The following is a 20,685-nucleotide window of genomic DNA, read 5'->3' as shown; positions in this document are numbered from 1 at the left end:
GTGTCCGCCGTGTTCTGAGCCATGCTTTTAGGTATGAAAGAGATTACACCTGACAGCAGGAGATGGGGAGAAGAGAGACCCGAGCCGCAAGAAGACCATGTAGGAGCAGAAGCTACAGAGACCCAGACTTTTCCTCATATGTGACAGAGGGAGCTGGCACCTCAAATTCAGGTATCTCGCCTCCAGTCACTGAGAACACCAGTCTGTTTGTTAAGGCCGCCCACTGCGGCATTTCTGTTCAAGTAGCACCGGATAGTGGTGACTGAAATCACGACACACCAACATAACGCCGTGCTCATGTTAAATCTGTAATCAGAGATGGTGACATAGAAATACAGTCAAGGGGCACTTAAAAACACACAAAAATTGGACATGCTATACATTTCATTTAAAATGTAGTCTCTATTATTTTCACCAACCAAAACACACATCATATCTTTTATTATAAAAACTTAGGCAATGTTACTTTTGAGATACTGCAATCTGAGAGGTCACACCTAATTTACTGCCAGTATGAATACTGAAGGATTACGGCAAAATCAACCAGGTGAACTCACCCATACTTAACATGATTTGCACAGCATCAGATCCTGATTAAACCAGCATCCCACTCAAGTGTTTCCACTACCGATTCTGGATGTCAGCTACGGGTCCTGCAGAGGGCTTTTCCCTCCAACCCTGGGCTCCGAACTTCACATTCCAAAGGTCAGAGCAGAGCCTTGTTTCCTGCCTCCTCCAGGACCAAAGGTGGTGCGCACCCCCTCTACATGCTCTCACAGTCTCTCGGGGCGGCCTGCTCTCTGGACCTTGCCTGGACACCGGGGCTCGCCACAGAGGAGGCAGTCATTTCCTTTGGGACTGAAAAATTAGGTCAGTAAACCAAACAAACCTTGCCCAAATTCCAGGTTAATAATAAATTACCTGGTTTATAAAAATACATGTCCAAAATAGTTACTTCCAAGGGTCGTGTACAATATAAATTACAAAAATAAAATAGAAAAGATGAAAAAGTTGAGCACATTTTTCAGTTCTTTACCCACTGTCACCTTTTATCCGCACAGGTCAATTTGAAACCACGCGCACTGCACCAGGGTCATGACCACTCGGAACCCAGAGGAGAGGGTCCTGAAACTGGCGAGGCACTGCCCTGAGACAGTCTCCAGCCCGGTGGCCTTTCCCAGGTGCACTCACCTCCCTCTGATGGGAGGCAGTCTTGACTACCTGCCGGCCAACACAGTTTCATTCATGGGAGCAGGCCCACCTAGGAGCGTGGCAGAGCACGTGAGTACCCGCCCCCCCAGCCCCCCCGTGGGCACATCACTCCGCTTACCCAAGGTCTTCTGGTGAGGGGCTCGAGCCTCTCATTACCGGGGTTCTGCTGCACGGATGCAGCTCTCGGGGCAGATCAAGACAGTTAAAAAAAATCTCCCCTTTCTTTGTTTTTCCTTTTAAAGACAGATTTAGTATAGTCTTTTAAAAGAATATGTGTTAGAAAGAAGGCAATTTTAAGTTGTTTATATGTGTACAGTGATACCTTCCTGAACTACTGTACCACCAGGCCCTCAAGGCCAAAGTAATCCCAAATCACAAGAGGTGATTCTACCTCATTCCAAGTTAGTATTTCCATTTTTTTACTAGAAATGTGTCTAACGATATAATAGAAATGATTTCTTATTTCAATATTAATTTTGTTCATCAAGGATTCTAGTTTACAGTGCTAAGACCAACCAATCAGATACAACTGGTGCAGAGAGAATCATATTATCTTAGATAGTATTTATAATAAACTTTATCAAAATCCCTCATCAGAATACATTCTTTAGAACATTAAACAAATAGTGTCCAAAATAATTAAACACAAGATATGAACCTGTAACAAAACAAGCTCAAAGGAAAAACACTGCGAGCACAGGGAACTGAAATGTGATCACTGTAGCTCCATTTCTGCGATGACATGTAAACACTCAGTAGCTTCATGACTTTTGAATCATTTACACAGCAACAAGTCTGAAAGTATCAATTTCAGGTGAGCAGTTTTAAATCATAAAACAGTCCCTAGTTGATCACTACTCTTTGGGCTACTTCCTCCTCCTCCTCTCTCTGAAGAGCTTTCTCTTGGGGACCAGGAGTGTCCCCACAAGTGCTATATAAGGACAAACAGGCACTCCACACCAGCCTTGCTTCCTAAAATGAACTAAAGGGGGATTTATTCCTAACTTGGTTTCTTTCAGAAGAGAAATAAAATTGAATAGGGTGTTGTATTAGAAAAGGGAAACGATGCCTTGTTCAACCATGTAGTTTACCTTAAATATGTAAAGTGAGCAAAGGACTCAGTCCAGACTCTACCTCAAAGGCACCAAAAACCCACTGCCATTAAGTCGATTCTGACTCTTGTCACCCTTACATACAGAGGGTTTCTGAGGCTGTAAATTTTTCCAAGAGCAGATAGCCTCATCTTTCTCCCGTGGAGCAGCTGGTGGGTTTGAGCCACCAACCCTGTAATTAGCAGTCCAACGCTTACCTGACCAGGCAACCAGGCCTCAAAGCAAGCACTTCACAAATGGCTGTGATCATTTGTAGCGATTATTTTGCGAAATTCTACTCTAGCATCAGGTGATGGGCTCAGGGCTCTATTTGCCATCATTATATTGAGATAAGGAGTGTTATGTGCCGAATAAAGAAGGTAAAGTTCTAGGCAGTATTTTAAATGAAAAATAAGTCCTGAAGAATAAGAAATAAGAGGGAAGGTGGAGAAGATTTGGAAGGTGTGCTTGTCTTCTGCAGTACATATCAAAACTTAAATTCTATCATGCAGTAATGCTAAATTGACAAATCATCTCAGTTCAAGATAATCTAGAGGAAGAAAGAGTATATATAAGTGTCTTGGTTTTAGCAGTGCTAATTCTCAGCCCAAAAGATCACAAATGAAAAAAAAGTTAGATATTATTTATTGAATAGATATTCCTTTTCATCAGAAATACAAGAGAGTCATGATGACACAAAAGAGGGTGAGGTGTGACAATATGATGATGGCCAATTAACACACAGAGATCTAGTTGTTGTTTTTTTCTGGACAGACACCAAATTACTTGAGAGGATTAAGAGGGAAATCTAGAAGCAGTACTACCTGGAGGATTTTTTTTGGCATAAATACTGATTTTTCAGAGTGCTGGGTGGGCAAGACCAAGCACGCATCTGTGGTCACATGCACTGAAATCTACACAGAGACTGATGATGAGAAATTGTCACTACTATCACCAAATAATGGCAATTTGTTTTTTCATCTATTCTAATTGCTCACCTGAAATGACCTTGAACAAAATCTCTAAAAGTTTGGCTTGCATGTTTTTCTTCAGACATAATCTGCCTCGTTTTATAATCTAAGCAGGCAATCCTAGGAGAACTGAGTAAGGGCAAGGCATTGTGTTTCTTACATGCAGAACATGGAGCTTCTTTATTTGGTTCCATCAACTTCCAAGCCGTGCAGGCCCACGGAAGTGAGAGTTCCTTCACTGGCGATGAGTCTGCTGCTTTTAACTGATCATCGACAACCTTCCAGGGGTCCCGTCGAGGCATCAAGGCTGCTGTCGGTATCTGAGGCCAATGTCTGCTCAGTGGACATGGATGAAATGTCGTTGATAGATGATGACTGAGAAGGAGTGGCGTTGCTACTTACTGCTGCATCTGTGCTAAGAAAACCAAATATCATAAAATCTGAGGCAAGACACCGCTGTAATTCCAGGCAATGAAACTTAAGGCCATTTTTTCGGCTCTGTCCGTCTGCAGCCTCACCATCCTAATCAGTAGTATGAACAGAGAGTTAGTCAACTATGTATTTTTAACTTTTCCTCGAGTCTTTCTTTAGGCTCAGAATCTGGACTTGAACTCTCTCTTTCTTTACTGCATTCTGCTTTTCCTCACAGGGACTAGACATGGAAAGTTGTTGAATTTCTCTGAAAATTATCAGTAGTGCAAAAAGCTAAAGCCCAGCTAGGAGTCAAGTCTCGTCATACATTTCAAGTCCAACCATAAACACTAGGTCTAATGAGAAAAAAAGCATCAGCCTTCGAAAAAGTCTTCTGCAATTAAAAACAGCTCTGAATAAGGAGCGAATACCAAAAAAGAAAAAGACGTGGGGGCTCCTTGTTCACGTGATGTTTATTCAAAGAATCCAGGAAACTGACAATTTAATCATTTAAGGTCAATGAAACTCCCATTTCCTATGATCTAAATTTTAGCCTGGTCTGAGCAAATCCAAAATACCAAGCTCTCAGAGGTCAGTGTCTGCAGTCTGAAATTTGGTTGTTAAAACCAAGCGCCTAAATTCTCACTGGTGTTTTATTATCTCATGACAAGTAAGACATAATCAGTATAATCTACATTTTCTGGTGTGTTTTTCTTACCAGTAAGAGAGGAAGTGAAAAACTAATTTTCTTTCATAAGTAGGTAGATTATGATAGTCATAACTATCACTGATATGATAACCCCACTGCCATCGAGTTCATTCCAACTCATAGTGACCTTTTATAGGGTTTCAAGACTGGACATCTGTAGAGGAGCAGCAGCCTCACCTTTCTTCTGTAGAGTGACCAGTGGGGTTGAACTGCCAATTTTGTAGTTAGGAGCCCAAAGCCTAATACAGAGAGCCATCCATCACCAATAAGGATACAAAGGAGCCCTGGAGGCACAGCAGTGAGGCATTCCACTGCTGAACAGGATGGGGCAGTACAAAGAAAGGGATGCTTACGTCTACAAATGGAGCTATGAGCAGTTGGGGGGCTGTGACCCAACAAGCAATGCTTATAATGCTGTTAGTTTGGAGCCTGGCACACAATAAAATGTTTGGCCACCTCCGCCACCAGGGGTCACACACACACACACGTACCACCCAAACACATGGGGCCTCCAAATCCCCATGGTCAAACAGGCATTTAACATGCTGTTGCTAGTTCTAAAACTTGGATAGAGGAAGAGAAACATTAGGCAGCCAAACAATTAAAGCAATCACTAACCTGAAGGCTGGTCTTTTACAACACCATTCTTGCTTCTTTCTTCCCAATCCATTACTTCTTTGTAAATTAGCTCTTCAAATAGAAATGCAGGTTAAGAATTCCTGATCAGTTCTTTACAGCTCTACAAGCTGTTCCCCATTCCACTGTGCCACTGTAAGGGAACTGTGGCATTTACTTTCAAATGTGGTACACACTCATCTAGTCAGATAGCCTAACTGGACCCGACACATCCAAACAACCCAACACAGGTTGGTCTGAATCCACTCAAAACCAAGCAACAAACACTGCATAGAGTTGATTCCGACTCACAGTGTCCCATTAGGACAGAGCAGTACACCTGTGGGTTTCCAGGATGAACTCTTTCCAGGAGTAGAAAGTCTTGTCTTTTAGGTGGTTTTAAGTAGGAAGCATGATGTCCTTGCTACTCTCAAAGTCCTTGATGTTTCCACATCCACTCTCACATGTCTGCCTATCATTACCCTGCTTCTCTAGATGTAGCCAGGATCCTCTGTGAGTTTTAAGCTGTTCTTGTCAGGAAAGAAATTAATCCAAACAGCTAAGTCTTTTTGTCAACTTGCATTTTTAAGAACAAAATTAAGTAGATGCGAAGTAAGTTACCAGAAGTTCTTCAAATTTTTATATTCATGAACAAAAAGCAGACCCGACTTAAGAGCTGGGGGCATCTTGCCAATGGAGTGTGCTGCTGGCAGTACCCTGAGTGTGTACGCATGTAGGTAATGGGTGCTTGCACTGGTCATGGTCCCCAATTGCTACGGGTGCTGCCTTTCATTCAACCTCGTCATCGCCAACTGACTTTGCTGTGGGTCATTTGGTCAGTGCTATAGTAGGTACTAAAATACCTTTTGTTTGATTTTGATCTACAATTTCCAAAGAGAATTAGATTTTAAAACATACATAAAACTCCAAGTCTTAAAATACAAGCAGAAGTTCCCTCACTACTCCTCAGCCCTGGCTCCTCCATGTCTGCTCACACGGGACCTTTACAGATAACATGCAGGCTGTGGACTGGGGTGACGCAAATCATTTACCAGCTGTCATCAAGCCGCGAGTGCCTGCATGGTGCTATGGCGAGTGCATGCAGCAGTGAAAGCTGTGCGTTCTAGCTACCCAGATGGTCCTGGGAAGAAAGGCTTTCAAGAACTCAGCTACCGAAAACCCGCTCAGACCCATGGAGTTGCCCTGGGCTGGAGCAGAAACGACTGTCTGGAGCAGGGCCCTCAAACTTTTTAAACAGGGACCAGTTCACTGTCTCTCAGACTGTTGGAGGGCCGGACTATAGTTAAAAAAACAAACAAACTATGAACAAATTCCTCTGCACACTGCGCATATCTTATTTTGAAGTAAAAAAACAAACGGGGCAAAAACCTGGCGGGCCGGATAAATGTCCTCGGAGGCTGAGGTTTGAGGACGCCTGATCTGGCCTATCAAGCAAGGTAAGTGGGAAAGGATTACTGAGTTCAGTTTGGCAATACTTGATAGTGAAAAATCACATCAAAAAGCCTTATTTTCCTCTAATTCATAATAAATGCGGCTCTCTGGGTCTGTTATCTTTCAATCCTCTTTTTCTCCTCCAAAAGGGGAAAAGAATGGAGAAAGGGGCTGCATGGTCTCTCGTCCCTCTTCTAAGAAGGCCACTGGCAAAAAGGTACAAGCCTCTGCTTTATGGGAATTACAACAAATGCTCTCGATTGGCATCAGAACAATCTCAGTCTTTACCTTTCCATTCTTCTATGGCATGTTCTCTTTCTTCCAATTGAGCATCATAAATCTGAGGTGGTGGCTAAAATTGAAAAGACACGTAAAGTCAACAGCTCAAAAAATAACAGTGTTCAAAAAGGAAAAGAACGAAGCCTTCTAATCTACATATCATGTGACATTAGCGTCATTCAATAACCAACCATTGCTCTCAAGTTGCTTCCAATTCTCAGCCACCCTATACAAGGCTTCTGAGGTCATACATCTTTATAGGAGCAGTCAGCTTCATCTCTCTCCCTCGGAGCAGTTGGTGGGCTGAACCACTAACCTTGAAGTCAGCAGGGCATTCTTTCCCCCCTTTTTTATAAATATGTTATTACATCAGTTACAGCACCAAAACAATTATGAAAAATATCAAATAAATAGGGACAGTATATTGCTCTTAATAATTACATGACTTCAAAACCTGTGGAAAGACACTTCCCTTTGGGCAATTAGACATCACCACGGGCCTCAGCTAAAGCTCTGCTGGGGCCATTGCCATGGCCATGGTGCTGTGCCGGGAGTGCAGGGGTGCCAAGTCCCCTCCAAGAGCACAGCTCAGGTTTACACTTGACCCACACCGAATCCTAACTCAGAAATGGACCATTCCAAAAGTTTGCTTATAAGGCTGATGTTGTCAATCAGATACTTTTCATAGAAAACAATGATTTAAACTGTGGTCAAATCCATAGGCCAAGACATAAAACATGTCTCACCAATGACATGAAGTAAGAAAGCTACACTAGCATCTCACTTGTAGCTAAGGGTCGTTCACACGAGTGCTTCCTGGGAACAGTGTACCTCACACCAAACTCAGGAGGAGAAATCGCCTGGCACAGACAGTGGGGGAGACCCAGATGCCTTTGGGGAAAGATAAATAAACTTGTGATTTCCAGCAAGTCTCTGAACCTGATTGGGTGTTTTAGATAAGATGATGCAACCAAAGCTAGCTCAGTGTCAGCTATACCCTCACTGCCTTCAAGGTGATGCTGACTCACAGCAGCCCTGTAGCGCAGGGAAAGGTCCCTGTGGTCCGGAGACTGTAACTACAGGAGTAGTACCCATCATCTCTCTCCCACCGAGCAGCTGGGCGTTTCTACATATACCAACCCAAACCAATCTCACGGTCACAGAGTTGATGCTGACTCATAGCGACCCTATGGGGCAGAAAAGAAATGTCCCTGTGAGTTTCTGAGACTGTAACTCTTTATAGGGGTAGAAAGGCCCACCTTTCTCTGGTAGAATGGCTGGTAGTTTCAAACTGCTGACCTTGTGGATCACAGCCCAAAGTATAACCACTACACCAATAGGGCTCCTGCTCTACCTCTAAACCCTTTCAGAAGAGATACTTACTGCTTCTGCCTCAGCAGGGTCATACCACACAGTGATATATGGGTGACGTAATGCTTCGTCTACAGAGATTCGTTTATCTGGATCAATCACTAACATTTTTGACAGTAAATCTCTGGCTTGGCTTGCTAAGGAGAAAAACAAACATTAGATTAATAAACTAGTGATCTTAACTTGAAAACAATGGAAATCACACAACACAAAACTGAGTATGATAAATGTCAAATTTGGCAATATAGAACATGGACTTTTAAAATTCTTTTGAAAGGTTCAAGAAGAACAGAGCACACACAATGGAAAACACAATAGATGAATGGGACCTATTAAAAATAAAACATGTATGCACATCAAAAGTCTAAATGAGAGCAAACAGATTAGAAACAAATATTTAGCGATGACATAATAGACAAAAGACTAATTACTAAAATTTATCAACTCCTATACTACCCCAAAAAACCAAACTAATAATCCAATTAAGAGATAGGAAAATGACATAAATAGACAATTCACAAGGGGCAACACTTGAATGGCTAACAAACATATGAGGAAATGCTCAGGATCACCAGCCATTCGGGATATGCAAATCAAAACAACAAGGAGATATTATCTTATACTACAATGGGAGCCCAAATAAAACCAGAGAACAACAAATGCTGGAAATGGCAGGAAGAGTTTGGAACTCTTATGTACTGTTGGTGGGCTTATAAATATGTACAAGCATTGTGGAAAGCAATATAGCAATACTCAAAACAACTGAGAAGATAAATACCATATGACCCAGAGCAATACCTTGGATAGGTATATACTATCCCTACCTCCACGGCCCCCCTCCCCTAACAAGAGAGAGAGAGAATATAAACAGATGTATGCTCTCCCATGTTCCATGTAGCACAACTGACAGTAGTAAGAAGCTATAGCAAAATGTGGTGAGGAAGCCAGATGGTGCCCAGCTATCAGAAAACATAGCATCTGGGGTCTTACAGTCTTGTCTTAAAACCAGTGGCCATCTACATGAGGCATCCACTAAGTCTACATGAAAGAAGCACATCAGTCCGTCTGATTCAAGGATTATAAAACCTAAATCTGAGGGAGGGAATAGTATCAGAGCTTAAATTGTGAACATCTGGCTTGCGAAGGCTATGGATGACAGTGGAAGCCCACAATATGTTTGCAGGGACCACACATGATTAATCCCCTGTCCCTTTGAACATGGTCTAGTGATGTGCACAGCCTATCAGACAGAGCATTGTCAAGTTGAGATTACGGCAGAAGTGGCTAGGCTAAAGTGTAACACCTTATCATTTTATATCCCTTTTGACCCATTTTAAAGTTGTTTCAGTTTTTAATATTTTTACTTTCTTTTTTATTGAGGTTTTTCTATTTGTGTCTAGTCATTTGTTTTGTTTTTGTATGCTTCCTGTTTTGTTTCATATGATTTCCTGTATATAAAATCCAAGATTAATCCATAGAGATAGTAGCTGAATTAAAAATTAACTAGGGGCATGACAGGGGAGGATAGGGTGAAATGGGAGCAAACAACAATGAGTGCAAGAAGAAAGTATTCTGAAAATGATTGTGATACTGATTGCACAAATCTTTGTGTGTGTGTGTGAGTATGTGTGTTATATCCACTTTATTCTGAATTTAATCCTTAGGCCAAGGCTGTTTGCCCTAAGCAGGGACGTTGTGACCAAGGGCATTTTCTTTCCTGACCCTGACTGCACAAATTTAATAAGACTGAATGATTAAATTGTATGACAGGTGAAAAAAATCTAGACACAGTAGTTGGGGGAATGAAACAAGTTCAATAACTTATTTAATATGAGGCTCACTAAGGATTTGACACTTGAAGTTCACAACATGTAGAGGTAAAGGGGTGACTGGGGCTTTTCTGATGAAGGCAGTTCTCACTAATATAGGTAGAAGTAGAATTTTTTCCTCTAAACAATCACACTTGAATAAAAGACAGAAGGGGTAGAGAGCAAAGGACTTTTTGTTCAACTACTAAAACATGGTTTCTGACTTCAAGGAGGCTAGAATTATCACGGGCTCTTTGAATCTGAAAACTGTCTTTATTCTAATTGTTGAAAACAACACAAGTCAGATTGATTTGAAAATTTTTTAGTTTGGCCAAGGCTTAAATTAAGCTTTTTTATTGAGGGCAAGATTCTAAGTCTTTCAGTTTTCTCTTCACAATGTCTTTATCAAATCTCTAGATAGTTAATAACTTTAGTTGAGAGTTGCAACTACTTTATCTCCTAACATTGACAGGTACATGAAGTGTAAACATACGAAAGTAAAGGCGTGACTAGGTTATCAGGGGAGGAAAAGAATAAATGATATCTTACTTTTTATTTTATCTCGTTCAGATTCCGATGGAAATATCCAATCAGGAAAGAGTTCTTCAAATTTGATTCCAGGGTACTTTGGTCTGTTTTCCACATAATTCCTCACAGTTGGCTGAAGTTTCTTCATGAAATCTGCTGATGGTGTTCCTAGCTGTTCAATAACTTTATTCCATTGATCAATATCTAAGAGGTCTCTTAAGGAAAACACAACTGAAGTATCTTATGTCTACATTACCTGCAGTAGCATCACTCAAAGAAACTCAAATTATATTCATACCTATCCAGAAGTCACTGGGATACCCCACTAGACCAAGAGAAGCATTTTGAAGTAATATTCAAAAGAAACTTGGGTTTTCAACTTTAGATTATTTTTTTAATCTCTTATACCCTGAAAGTTCATAAACTATGATCGCAGTTTATTAGAATCAACATATTGAAGTTTATCAGCCTTTCTACTCTAGATAAAAATTAATTCATCATGTGATTAAAGACCAGTTAAGCATTTGGCAACTAACCTAAAGGTTGGCAGTTCAAATGCCCCTATGACTCGAAGAGCAAAGAACTGGTAGTCAATTTCCATAGAGATTATAGCTAAAGAAGTCTATGGAGTAGTTCTATTGTCACATGGAGTCGTTATGAGCTGAAATGGATCTGATGGCACCCAACAATAATACAGAAGTATTGATTATATAAACATGAAATTAGAAAAACATTACAGCAAGCAAAAGTGAAATATGTTTTCATAGTAAAACCACCTATGACTCCCAGCTTTCTAAAGCAGAAAGGAATAGAAAGACTTATCCAATTTGCAATGTTTACAGCCAGGGAAACAAGGCCCCATGATGTATAACTGGACAGGTGTGAAGATGGTTAGGGCAAGGGCAAATCCAGAGCCCTGGACTCTTCCGATCCCATTACCTGCTCCTTTCCCCTTAGACCACATTCTCTTTCTATGGGATTGGAACAATAATAGTTTGTTATTGTTGTTTGTTCCTGACAGGTAGATTTCAACTCAGGGTGACCTTATGCATGCAGAGAAGAACTGCTCCACAGGATTGGGATCCTTTTTGTAAGCAGATCACCAGTTCTGTCTTCTGGATACCTCTAGGTAGATTTTGACAGCCAACTTTTCAGCTAGTGGTTAAGCACTCCATCATGTGCACTGCGCAGGGACTTCATTCCGTTTTACTTGATATGAACAACAACTATCCATGTAATACGTAGGCAATGCATTCTATTTTCTTTCAAAGCACGTGACCTAGGTGTGAGTCTCACTGTGCCTTCAAATACTCAAAGGTACTAGGAAAGCCAGTCTCCCTGGGAATTGCAGCTTCCTTATTGTTCAGTGTAGCTGGTATCAGCTCAGCCTATTTCACAGTGTGGTTGTTAGGCACTGGACAGTGTGTGTACAACAGCGAGTGATTCTGAAACTGTAAACAAGTATACACGAGGAAACAAGCCAGAAAAAGAAAAGACAAAACTCATGCAAACAGCAACTTTAAAAAGTGATCAATTGAGGTATGTCTTAGAAAAATTAAACTACATCACCATGACATAATAGTGGGTACAGACACAGGGACTTAGTTCTTCCAAAATAATGTGTCTGCAGACCTGCTCAGGGAAATGACTTTCAGATTTTGAAATCTCTAGGTAATCTTAATTCCTGTTTCATGTATAAATACCAAACCAGAATGATCCCTTAATTTCGCTTACTTATTTACCTGGTGACACAGTGGAAAAAGCATGGGTTGCTAACCACAGGTGGTGGCTCAATCCCACCAGCCACTCCACAGGAGAAAGATGAGGCTGTCTGCTACAGGAAAGATGTATAGTCTCAAACCCCTTATCACTATGAGTCAGAATCCTCTGGACAGTAGGTGGGAATTTAGTCAAAATGTAGCAATGTCGCCAGCCTGCACAACTGGAAGTGACTGTCAATGACCTCTTCACCTTCCTCTTCCTCCCCCACCTCGGGGGCTTTACCCTTGGTCTCTTTCTACTCTTTCTCCATAAGCACGCATTACTAGTGTCAAGTTTAAAATCCCACTGACAGAATAACAGTCTCGTTTTGGCACTCCATTCTGGATTTTCCTAGCAAGGCTCTATGAATATTCTCCTGGCATAGAGATGCTGAGTTCAACTCCTCACCACCTGCAGGCTCTAGTTTGGCCTCTCCAGCTCCACTGTACAAGCACAACGGATCTGCACTGCTTGCCACCCCGCTACCACTCTTGTCCTGGATGGAAACCCTCAATAGGGAAGCGGAAGTTCCCTTCAAAGCTAAATGAAAGAGTAGAGAAAGACCAGGTGCTCCAATAATAGCTACTGGATAATGAGTAAAGGGGCATTTTTACAGACTAAAAAGGAGGTAATGAGAAGAAAAATAATTCAGGCATGCCTAGGTCACCTTCTGAGTGTGTAAGTAAGCTCCATGGCCCTCAGGGGCAGATCACAGGACTCTCATTTTACACATCGGGAAACCCAGAAGCGACCATGTGGGAGAGCCCGAGCGGTCTGGCTAAAGCTCGCTGCTTCTCACAGTAGGTCAGGAGTTCCTTATGTGTTCCAGGCCGTAAACCTAAAACCAATCTCTAAGAACCAGCATCTGGCTTCCAAAATATTTTTCTACACCAAGAATTTTAATCTAATCTCTGAAAATATACACAAGTTTTTCCTTGAATAATAATAATGATATTTGTAGAGAATACTATTAGATGACCTTATGCATAGTCATTAAATTACTGACATTGCAATATGCTAATATATAATGTAAGAATTCCTAGTATGTATTAAAAATACCTATAGCTTTCATATTTGCAGTTTCTGAAGAAAATGATTCTTAATAAATAACATAAGGCACAATACATATGTTAATTGAGGAAAAACTAACTGCAAAACAAATAATTCTAGAAAAATAAAGGCCTATTTATTCAGTCTTAAATAGTGGATCTGATAAAAGGAAATGAAAAACTGCGAGAAAACGTATTACAATAAAATGTTATATTTCACTTCATATATTATAAAACTTATGATGTAGAAAGTGTAAAGAGATAAAATTACATGAATAAAGTCTTTTTTATTCCAATTTGTCTTGTAAGGAATTTATAAGAAAACAACCCTCATAAAATCATTTTTAAAAAACTCAAATACTTAAACACGGCCACACATACAAAATATGAACTTCAGAGCTTATTTTGCTTTAAAAACAACCATTAGCCTGTCAATGGACAGAAGCTACTTTAAGCTTTAACAACAAAACAAAATCAAAGGTTAATGAAAATACTACATAGTTAGAACACAAATGGAAAACAAAAAACGGTATATGTGAAGAACCATGTTAGAGTAAAACATATTAAAGAAGACGGGATGATTAAAGAAGGACAAAAGCTATCATAATTATCAATATGAATGTCATCTAGTCTCCTTTATACTATGCCATTAATATGAATGGTTGACCACAGTGTAATTTAACCTCTTGAGTCTTACATTGAATTAGATTTCCAATGTGCCACAAAATAACCCTTTGGGTAAATTTCTACTAATCAGCAGAATAACAAGAGAATTTAGCTCTTCATAAAATTTTCATTTAAGTTTTACGTAATGTGAAAGTTCTTACTTTCAGGGAAAACCATTTAATGCATTCTTAAAATTAACAGAACAGATGAATAACACAAGCATATGAACCTATTAAAGTTACTTTCCTATTTAAAATAATTTACTGAAATAGTGCTTTTGTTTAAATATATGACTATATTTGTCAAAGAGTAAACAATTTTTATATCCCTCAGAGTAGTTTTCATAAAACTAGGTTGAATTTTAGCGACTTAAGTCTAAGCCTCAACAAAATCAATAGATGTAGTCAAAGAAAAAAGAACATGTAAAGTTTAAGCATCAGATTTGTGCCACAAATTTAACAACTGTAACAAAGAGCAATTGGAAAGCAGCTGAGAATAAGAAGATTTCCCCTTTGCGTGTTCATTTAGAAGTGAGACTCGGTCTGGCACGGCTGGGGCTCAAGATCCCAGGGAAGGATACGATCAGTGCCTTGGAATATCACACAACCTTTCACCAGTTCTCCCATGATGCAACCCACTGACCAGATATCAACTGAAAATAAAATGAGATGAAAAATTATGGCGTGCCATGAACAAAACAAAGGTGAGCAAAAGGAATCTAACAGTGTACTAAACACACAAATATGGAAAAATAAACTGCAATCTAAGGGTGGACTTTTCACACAACATGAATGGTTGCCGACCTCTATTTTTACTCTTCAGTTTACAGCAATGGGTTTGATGTCAAAGATTTCAGTACTTTACAGTTTTAACCAAATAAACAACAGATCCAGAAGGAAGTAGTGCCCATTGCCCCCCCACCCAACCCAACCCCCAGACTCAATGCGTGGTTGTTCCCTATTAAGGATACAGTCTCTTCCCGGGAACAGGACTTTATGGAGGACCATTTCTGCCATGATGCACCCGACAGACCAGATGTCCACTACCAAACATCAGGGGATTAAAAGCGAGCCTTATACCCCTCAAGATTTCCCCCAAGCCTCCTCCCCAAAGAAGTCCACAGTCACTCAGTGTCCCCAGCTTGCCAAAAGTAGTGTGTAGGGAGTGCTCTTCTGAGTGGTCACTGTTGAGCTGCAGTGCATTCTGGGACTCAAGGGGTAGTCCTGAATTCTGTGGTCCCCATCCTTTTCTGCTGAGCCCCAGCTCTAGCCCTTGCCTCTGACTACACTGGCAGAGAGCTGGTTTACCTTCCCCTCTGCTTGGGTGGGGAGAAATTAACAGAGGTCTGGCTTTCTCTTACTTCCACAGGGGACTAATAGGAAGTATACAGTGATTTGCTCCACAAAGTTGGAGCACAAGTTATTAAGCATCAAAATGCACCTGGTGTGCTTTTCCATGTGCATCTCCTTGACCTTTAGTCCCATTTTCCATGAACCCTTTGAAGTCCCTCATATGTTATACTTTCAGAAAACATGCAAACAGTAATTTCAATTCAAATAGTAATTGTAATAAAATTTTAAATTGTGTTAATTTAAGGAATTAAAATACAAAGTGAATTATTTCATGTCTGTGAACTATGACAATTTACACGTAATACAGTTCTCACATTATACTTCAATTACTTCAAAGGAAAGAGAACAAATCTAATGGTACCCACTGGCACTCTTAACAACATCAGTACTCACCATTCTCTTTGTACCCCATGCCCAGGATGACCTCTGGGGCTCGATAATACCGCGTTACCACATAGGGGGTCATCATAAAGTTGGTGCATGCAGTCCGGGCCAGTCCAAAGTCAAGGATCTTAAGGGTACAGTCTGATTTTACTACAATGTTGCTAGGTTTTAAATCCTAGAAAGAAATGGTTTAAATTAATACACATACATTAGATGATCCTCTTCATAGGAGCTAGGAGAACAGGTGAGGCAAAATGAAGTGAGGTTTCTTCTTTCCTTTTTTAAAATCAAGTATTCTGGCAAAAATGGGCATTTCAGATACAAAGAAGTACAAATTATTAACATAAAATGGTACTCTACCCCCATACATATACACGCGCATACATGTGCTTGCACACACACACTGCACATGTACACACCCCACAAAATATAGCACACACGTGCCAAGCACCTTTGCATACACATGTACAACCAGGAGTGCCACTTTCAGCTGGGCACATGGCAGCAACGGGGGAGAAGCAGCACGTAAGTTGGTGGGTGAGAGGAACAAGCCCTTCCCCGACACATTATTGGTGGTGAGGATCCATCAATACGTTCTGCTTGGAAGGTCGAGTTACAAGCATTTTGAAATGTCCACACTTTAGCACCCAGGCATTCTTGAAATACAACCTGGCCTAGAAATAACAGCCCAGCCACGAGAACAAGGGCGGTTGAGGCAACACTGATTCTGACAATGGCAACAGTGGAAACCACCTCCACAGGGCCGCCTGCTAGCAAAACGCCCGTCTTCAGACATTTCCATCTGCCTGAAAACTGTCAAGCTTCTGTTGGAACAACCCCCTTTACTCCCATCTGCGGAGAAAACGGCTAATGAACTAGGGACCTGGCAGATCTATGAGGTGCACAGCTGCTCAGCATGGTGCCTGCGCAACAAGAGGAGGCAGCCGCACACTTCAGCGTAACAAGGGGGAAAGGGCTGAAGAGATCACAGAGGAAAGTGCCTCAGAACTCCCCCTCTCACCCCCTATCCCCCACTCCCACAGCTTCTTTCCTCTTAGCCTCTATAGTAACTTTCTAAAACTTTACAGGCTGTTCGGGGTTTTATCATTTGTTAATTTTATTATTGTGAACTGGATGAAGAATCAGTTTTCCATTCAACAGTTTCAATTCCCTCAATGCAACACCACCTATTCCACTTCCTTCCTATACTCCCTGTTTCCAGTTCTCCTTTCCTAACACTGCTGAATCTTGTCCTGGGCTAGGTACTGCTTTTTTATCTCAAATGGTGGATTACTCTAAGGAGTGTGCATCTCCCTAGTGGATGACTCCCCTTATAGACCGATCTGTTGCTTGGCTCAAAACTGAGTCACGGAGGCGGGTTTGTTTCTAGACCTGAGGGTGGCCAAGGGCCAAAGTTCCGGGGAGTCCACCAGGCACTATCTAGCCAGTATAGACTTTCAGTTTTAAGATGGCATAGTAAAGTCGGTTATGCCATTTAGTTCTTGGAAACCACCCAAAACAGGAAAACAAACACATTGATTACAACTGGAGGGTTGGAGGAGGCTTACTAACAACCTTCAGTATGCAGATGACATGACCTTGCTGCTAAAAGGGAGGAGGACGGGAAGCACTTGCTGATGAAGATAATCAAGATTATAACCTGTAATATGGATTACAACTCAATGTAAAGAAAACAAAAATCCTTACAACTGGAACAACAGACGGCATTATGATAGAGAAAAAGGTTGAAGTTGTCAAGGATTTTGTCTTGCTTGAACCCACAATCAATGCTCATGGAAACAGAAGTCAAGAGACCAAAAGATGCATTGCATTAGGTAAATCTGCTACACAAGACCTCTTTAGTTGTAAAGAGCAAGGATGTTAGTTTGAGGATTAAAGTGCACTGACTCAAGTCATGGTATTTTCCAAGCTGAACACTAAATAGGGAAGAATCGATGTGTTTGAATTGTGGTGCTGGCAAAGAAAACTGAAAGTACTATGCACTACCTAAACAACAAACCAATCTGTTTTGAAGAAGTGGGGCCAGAATGCTCCTTAGAAGCAAGGATGGTGAGACTTTGTCTTACTGTGGTAGTTACATAACATTGTGTCGAGTTGAGGGTATTAAGAGTGAAGAGGTAAACAAGGGGCTATCTAGTTCAGAAGCAACAAAGCCCACATGGAAGAAGCACACCAGCCTGTGTGATCATGAGGTGTCGAAAGGATCAGGTATCAGGCATCATCAGAACAAAAACTCATATCATTGTGAATGAGGGGAGTGCAGACTGGGGACCCAAAGCCCATCTGTAGGCAACTGGATATCCCCTTAAAGAAGGGTCCTGGGGAGGAGATGAGCCAGTCTAGGTGCAGTGTAGCAACAATGAAACATACAACTTTCCTTTAGTTCTTAAATAATTCCTTCCTGCCACTATCATGATCGCGATTCTGCCTTACAAATTGAGCTAGACCACAGGATGTACACTGGTACAGATAGGAACTGGAAACACAGAGAATTCAGGACAGATGATTCCTTCAGGACCAGTGGTGAGAGTGGCGATGCCAGGAGGGTGAAGGGAATGGGAGGTAGAAAGGGGAAAGCAATTATAAGAATCTACATATAACCTCCTCCCTGAGGGATGGACAACAGAAAAGTGGAAGGCAAACATCGGGTAGTGCAAGATATGACAAAATAATAATTTATAACTTATCAAGAGCTCATGAGGGAGGGGGAGAAAAAATGAGGAGGTGACTTAAATAGAAAGCAAATGTTTTGAGAATGATGACGGCAACAAATGTACAAATGTGCTTTACATAAAATGGGTGGATGTATGGATTGTGGTAAGAGTTGTATGAGTCGCCGATAAAATGATTAAAAATAATAAAACAAAAAACCAAAAACAAACAAAAAAAGAGTAAAGAGGTAGAGTTTAGCCTGCCAATCAGGTCACAGCTTGATGACCTCATTTGGAGGCACGAAGGAGATAAATAGCTCACTGGAGCCTGGATCCACTCTCTCTCTCTCTGCCCCCCCTTTCCTGCTGTTGAAACACGCAGAAAGCTGGAGGAGCCATGTGGAGACCCGCGCCAGTGTTGAGATGAGTCTACCGTCACTGGATTCACAAGACTTTCTACCCACCAGCCTGTCATCCTGCTGCATTTGCCATCATTGCATGTGCTGCGTGAGTCTAAAAAAGAATTTATAGACTAGTATCAGACATCTCGGCTAATACCAGACTTATGGACTTGATCTGGACTGGACTGGGTGCTTCCTCAATAAACAATTGCTCTTTGGCATAAAGCTCTTTCTTATACAGATATGAACGCTCCTGGATTTGTTTCTCTAGTCAACTTGAGCTAACACAGTTACGTACTGTGGGCACGCTGTCAGGAGTGACCAATCCCTGGAGAGGGAGTCATGCTTGGTAAAGTAGAGAGGGACAAAGAAAAAGAGGAAGGCCCTCAAGGAGATAGATTGACAGAGTGGCTGTAACACTGGGCTCCAGGATAGGACCAGTGTGAGGGGTGCGGACTGGACAGTGTTTCCTTCTGTTGGGCACGGGGTCACTAGAGGGTGGAACCGACGGGATGGTTCCAACGAAAACGAAACACACGGCAACTTGTGAGAGCCCCTGAAATGTGCCACTGAGCGTCCTGCCCCCCAGAAAGGCCGAGTGCTAAGACTGTCCTTGTGCTTGCTCAGAGGCCACACTTCCCAAAGGCTGCTCTCGACCGATGGCGGGGTGCAACAGGGGTTCGCATGCTGACCCTTACCTCAGAGATGGAGGACTCCTCTGAAGGTGGCCTGGCCGTTTCCTTAGAGGTGTGTTATAGCCTGAAGTGCTTTCATCCAACTCTTCTTCTTCCTTTTCTCCTGCAAGGGATCAAACCTGTACTGCTACCCAACTACTCCCCTGTCTCCTCTGACTCCGTCTTTTCTTTTCCTCAGGTGTTTTCCCAATGCATGCCAAATCCTACCATAGTGCCGACTTTTCTGAAGACTTGCACTCATGCAAGTAATGGTCTGAGAACACAGACAGGAAGATGCAGAAGTGGGACTGGAAGAAGATGCCATCCAGAGAGGTAAGTAGAGCACTCCCTGACGAGGGTGACAACCAATTGTAAAGGCTTTAGTGGTGCTCACCTGAGGCGATACCTGATCAGAGATTTGAAATACAAGAGGCAGCAATGCCTACATAGGCAGGAGTGGGATGGTGGTTTTACAGAATGATGGAATAACCTTTTAATGGAACAGGTGAAGTGACAGCTCAGAGGCAACCCCCCCAAAAGGATATAGAGTGGCATTCGATTTGACACTATATGGTGCTCTACAAAGTCCTCGTGGTGCAATGGTTAAAGTACTCAGCTTCTAAATGACGGGTCAGCAGTTTCTACCTAGAAACTGGGTAGAATGGGCAAATGGGAGGGAAAAGACTTGGTGGTTTGCTGTATAAAGATAACAACCGCAGAAACCCTACGCTGCCGTCATTGAGTCGATTCCGACTTGCATCGGTCCTACGTACAACAAAATGAAACATTGTGCCACCCTCACAATTTTTGTTGTGCGAGCCCATGGTGGCAGGGGAAACCCTATGGGTCAGTTCTACTATGTCCTAGACTGTCACTTCGAGTGGAAATTGACTTAATGGCAAATAACAAAAACACATGGTGCTGGGTTCCCCCCAAAAGAATACAAGGGTTCAGGGTCCTAGGGGTGGGAGTAGGAGTGGTCCACCTACCATCATATTCCAAGACCAGCTGAATTCCTTCCTCACAACTCAGAGTTCTGTAGGCTTGGTGGTCCTGGTCCCCAAAGGGACAGAACATGGGTCTTCCTGAACTTTCATCTCTACTGGGCACAATGGACACAATGGGTGCAGATACTGACATGTGAAAAACAGAATCATCAAACTGCCAGGTGAGTCAGAGGAAGTAGAGCCAATTTTATACCACAGGGGCTGGGAGAACTACGTGAGGGCACTTGCTGGTCTTCCCTGCTCCATCGTAACTGTGCCCAAACATGTACAAC

At 41.8% G+C, this 20,685-nt stretch overlaps 1 protein-coding gene across 4 annotated transcripts in view; it reads right to left on the bottom strand.

The window, feature by feature from the left end:
- Positions 1–295: 295 nt before the first annotated feature.
- MAPK9 (mitogen-activated protein kinase 9) overlaps positions 296–20,685 on the bottom strand; it is a 69,307-nt gene continuing 48,917 nt past the window's right edge. For 2 of the 4 annotated variants that reach the window (XM_075542095.1, XM_075542098.1), the window contains exons 6-12: positions 15,669–15,834; positions 14,504–14,575; positions 10,469–10,651; positions 8,124–8,248; positions 6,750–6,813; positions 5,013–5,084; positions 296–3,684 (exon numbers count right to left, since the gene is read on the bottom strand). In XM_075542095.1, the coding sequence (XP_075398210.1) occupies positions 3,542–3,684; positions 5,013–5,084; positions 6,750–6,813; positions 8,124–8,248; positions 10,469–10,651; positions 14,504–14,575; positions 15,669–15,834 (825 nt within the window). In that variant the 3' untranslated portion in view covers positions 296–3,541. Of the gene's footprint in view, positions 3,690–5,012; positions 5,085–6,749; positions 6,814–8,123; positions 8,249–10,468; positions 10,652–14,503; positions 14,576–14,893; positions 14,966–15,668; positions 15,835–20,685 lie in introns of all 4 variants that reach the window. The other 2 variants (XM_075542099.1, XM_075542097.1) reach the window with 2 other exon arrangements.

The sequence above is a fragment of the Tenrec ecaudatus genome, chromosome 2, assembly GCF_050624435.1.
Source record: "Tenrec ecaudatus isolate mTenEca1 chromosome 2, mTenEca1.hap1, whole genome shotgun sequence".
In the NCBI taxonomy this organism is placed as follows: Eukaryota; Metazoa; Chordata; class Mammalia; order Afrosoricida; family Tenrecidae; genus Tenrec; species Tenrec ecaudatus.
This window is presented reverse-complemented; position numbering and strand designations above follow the sequence as displayed.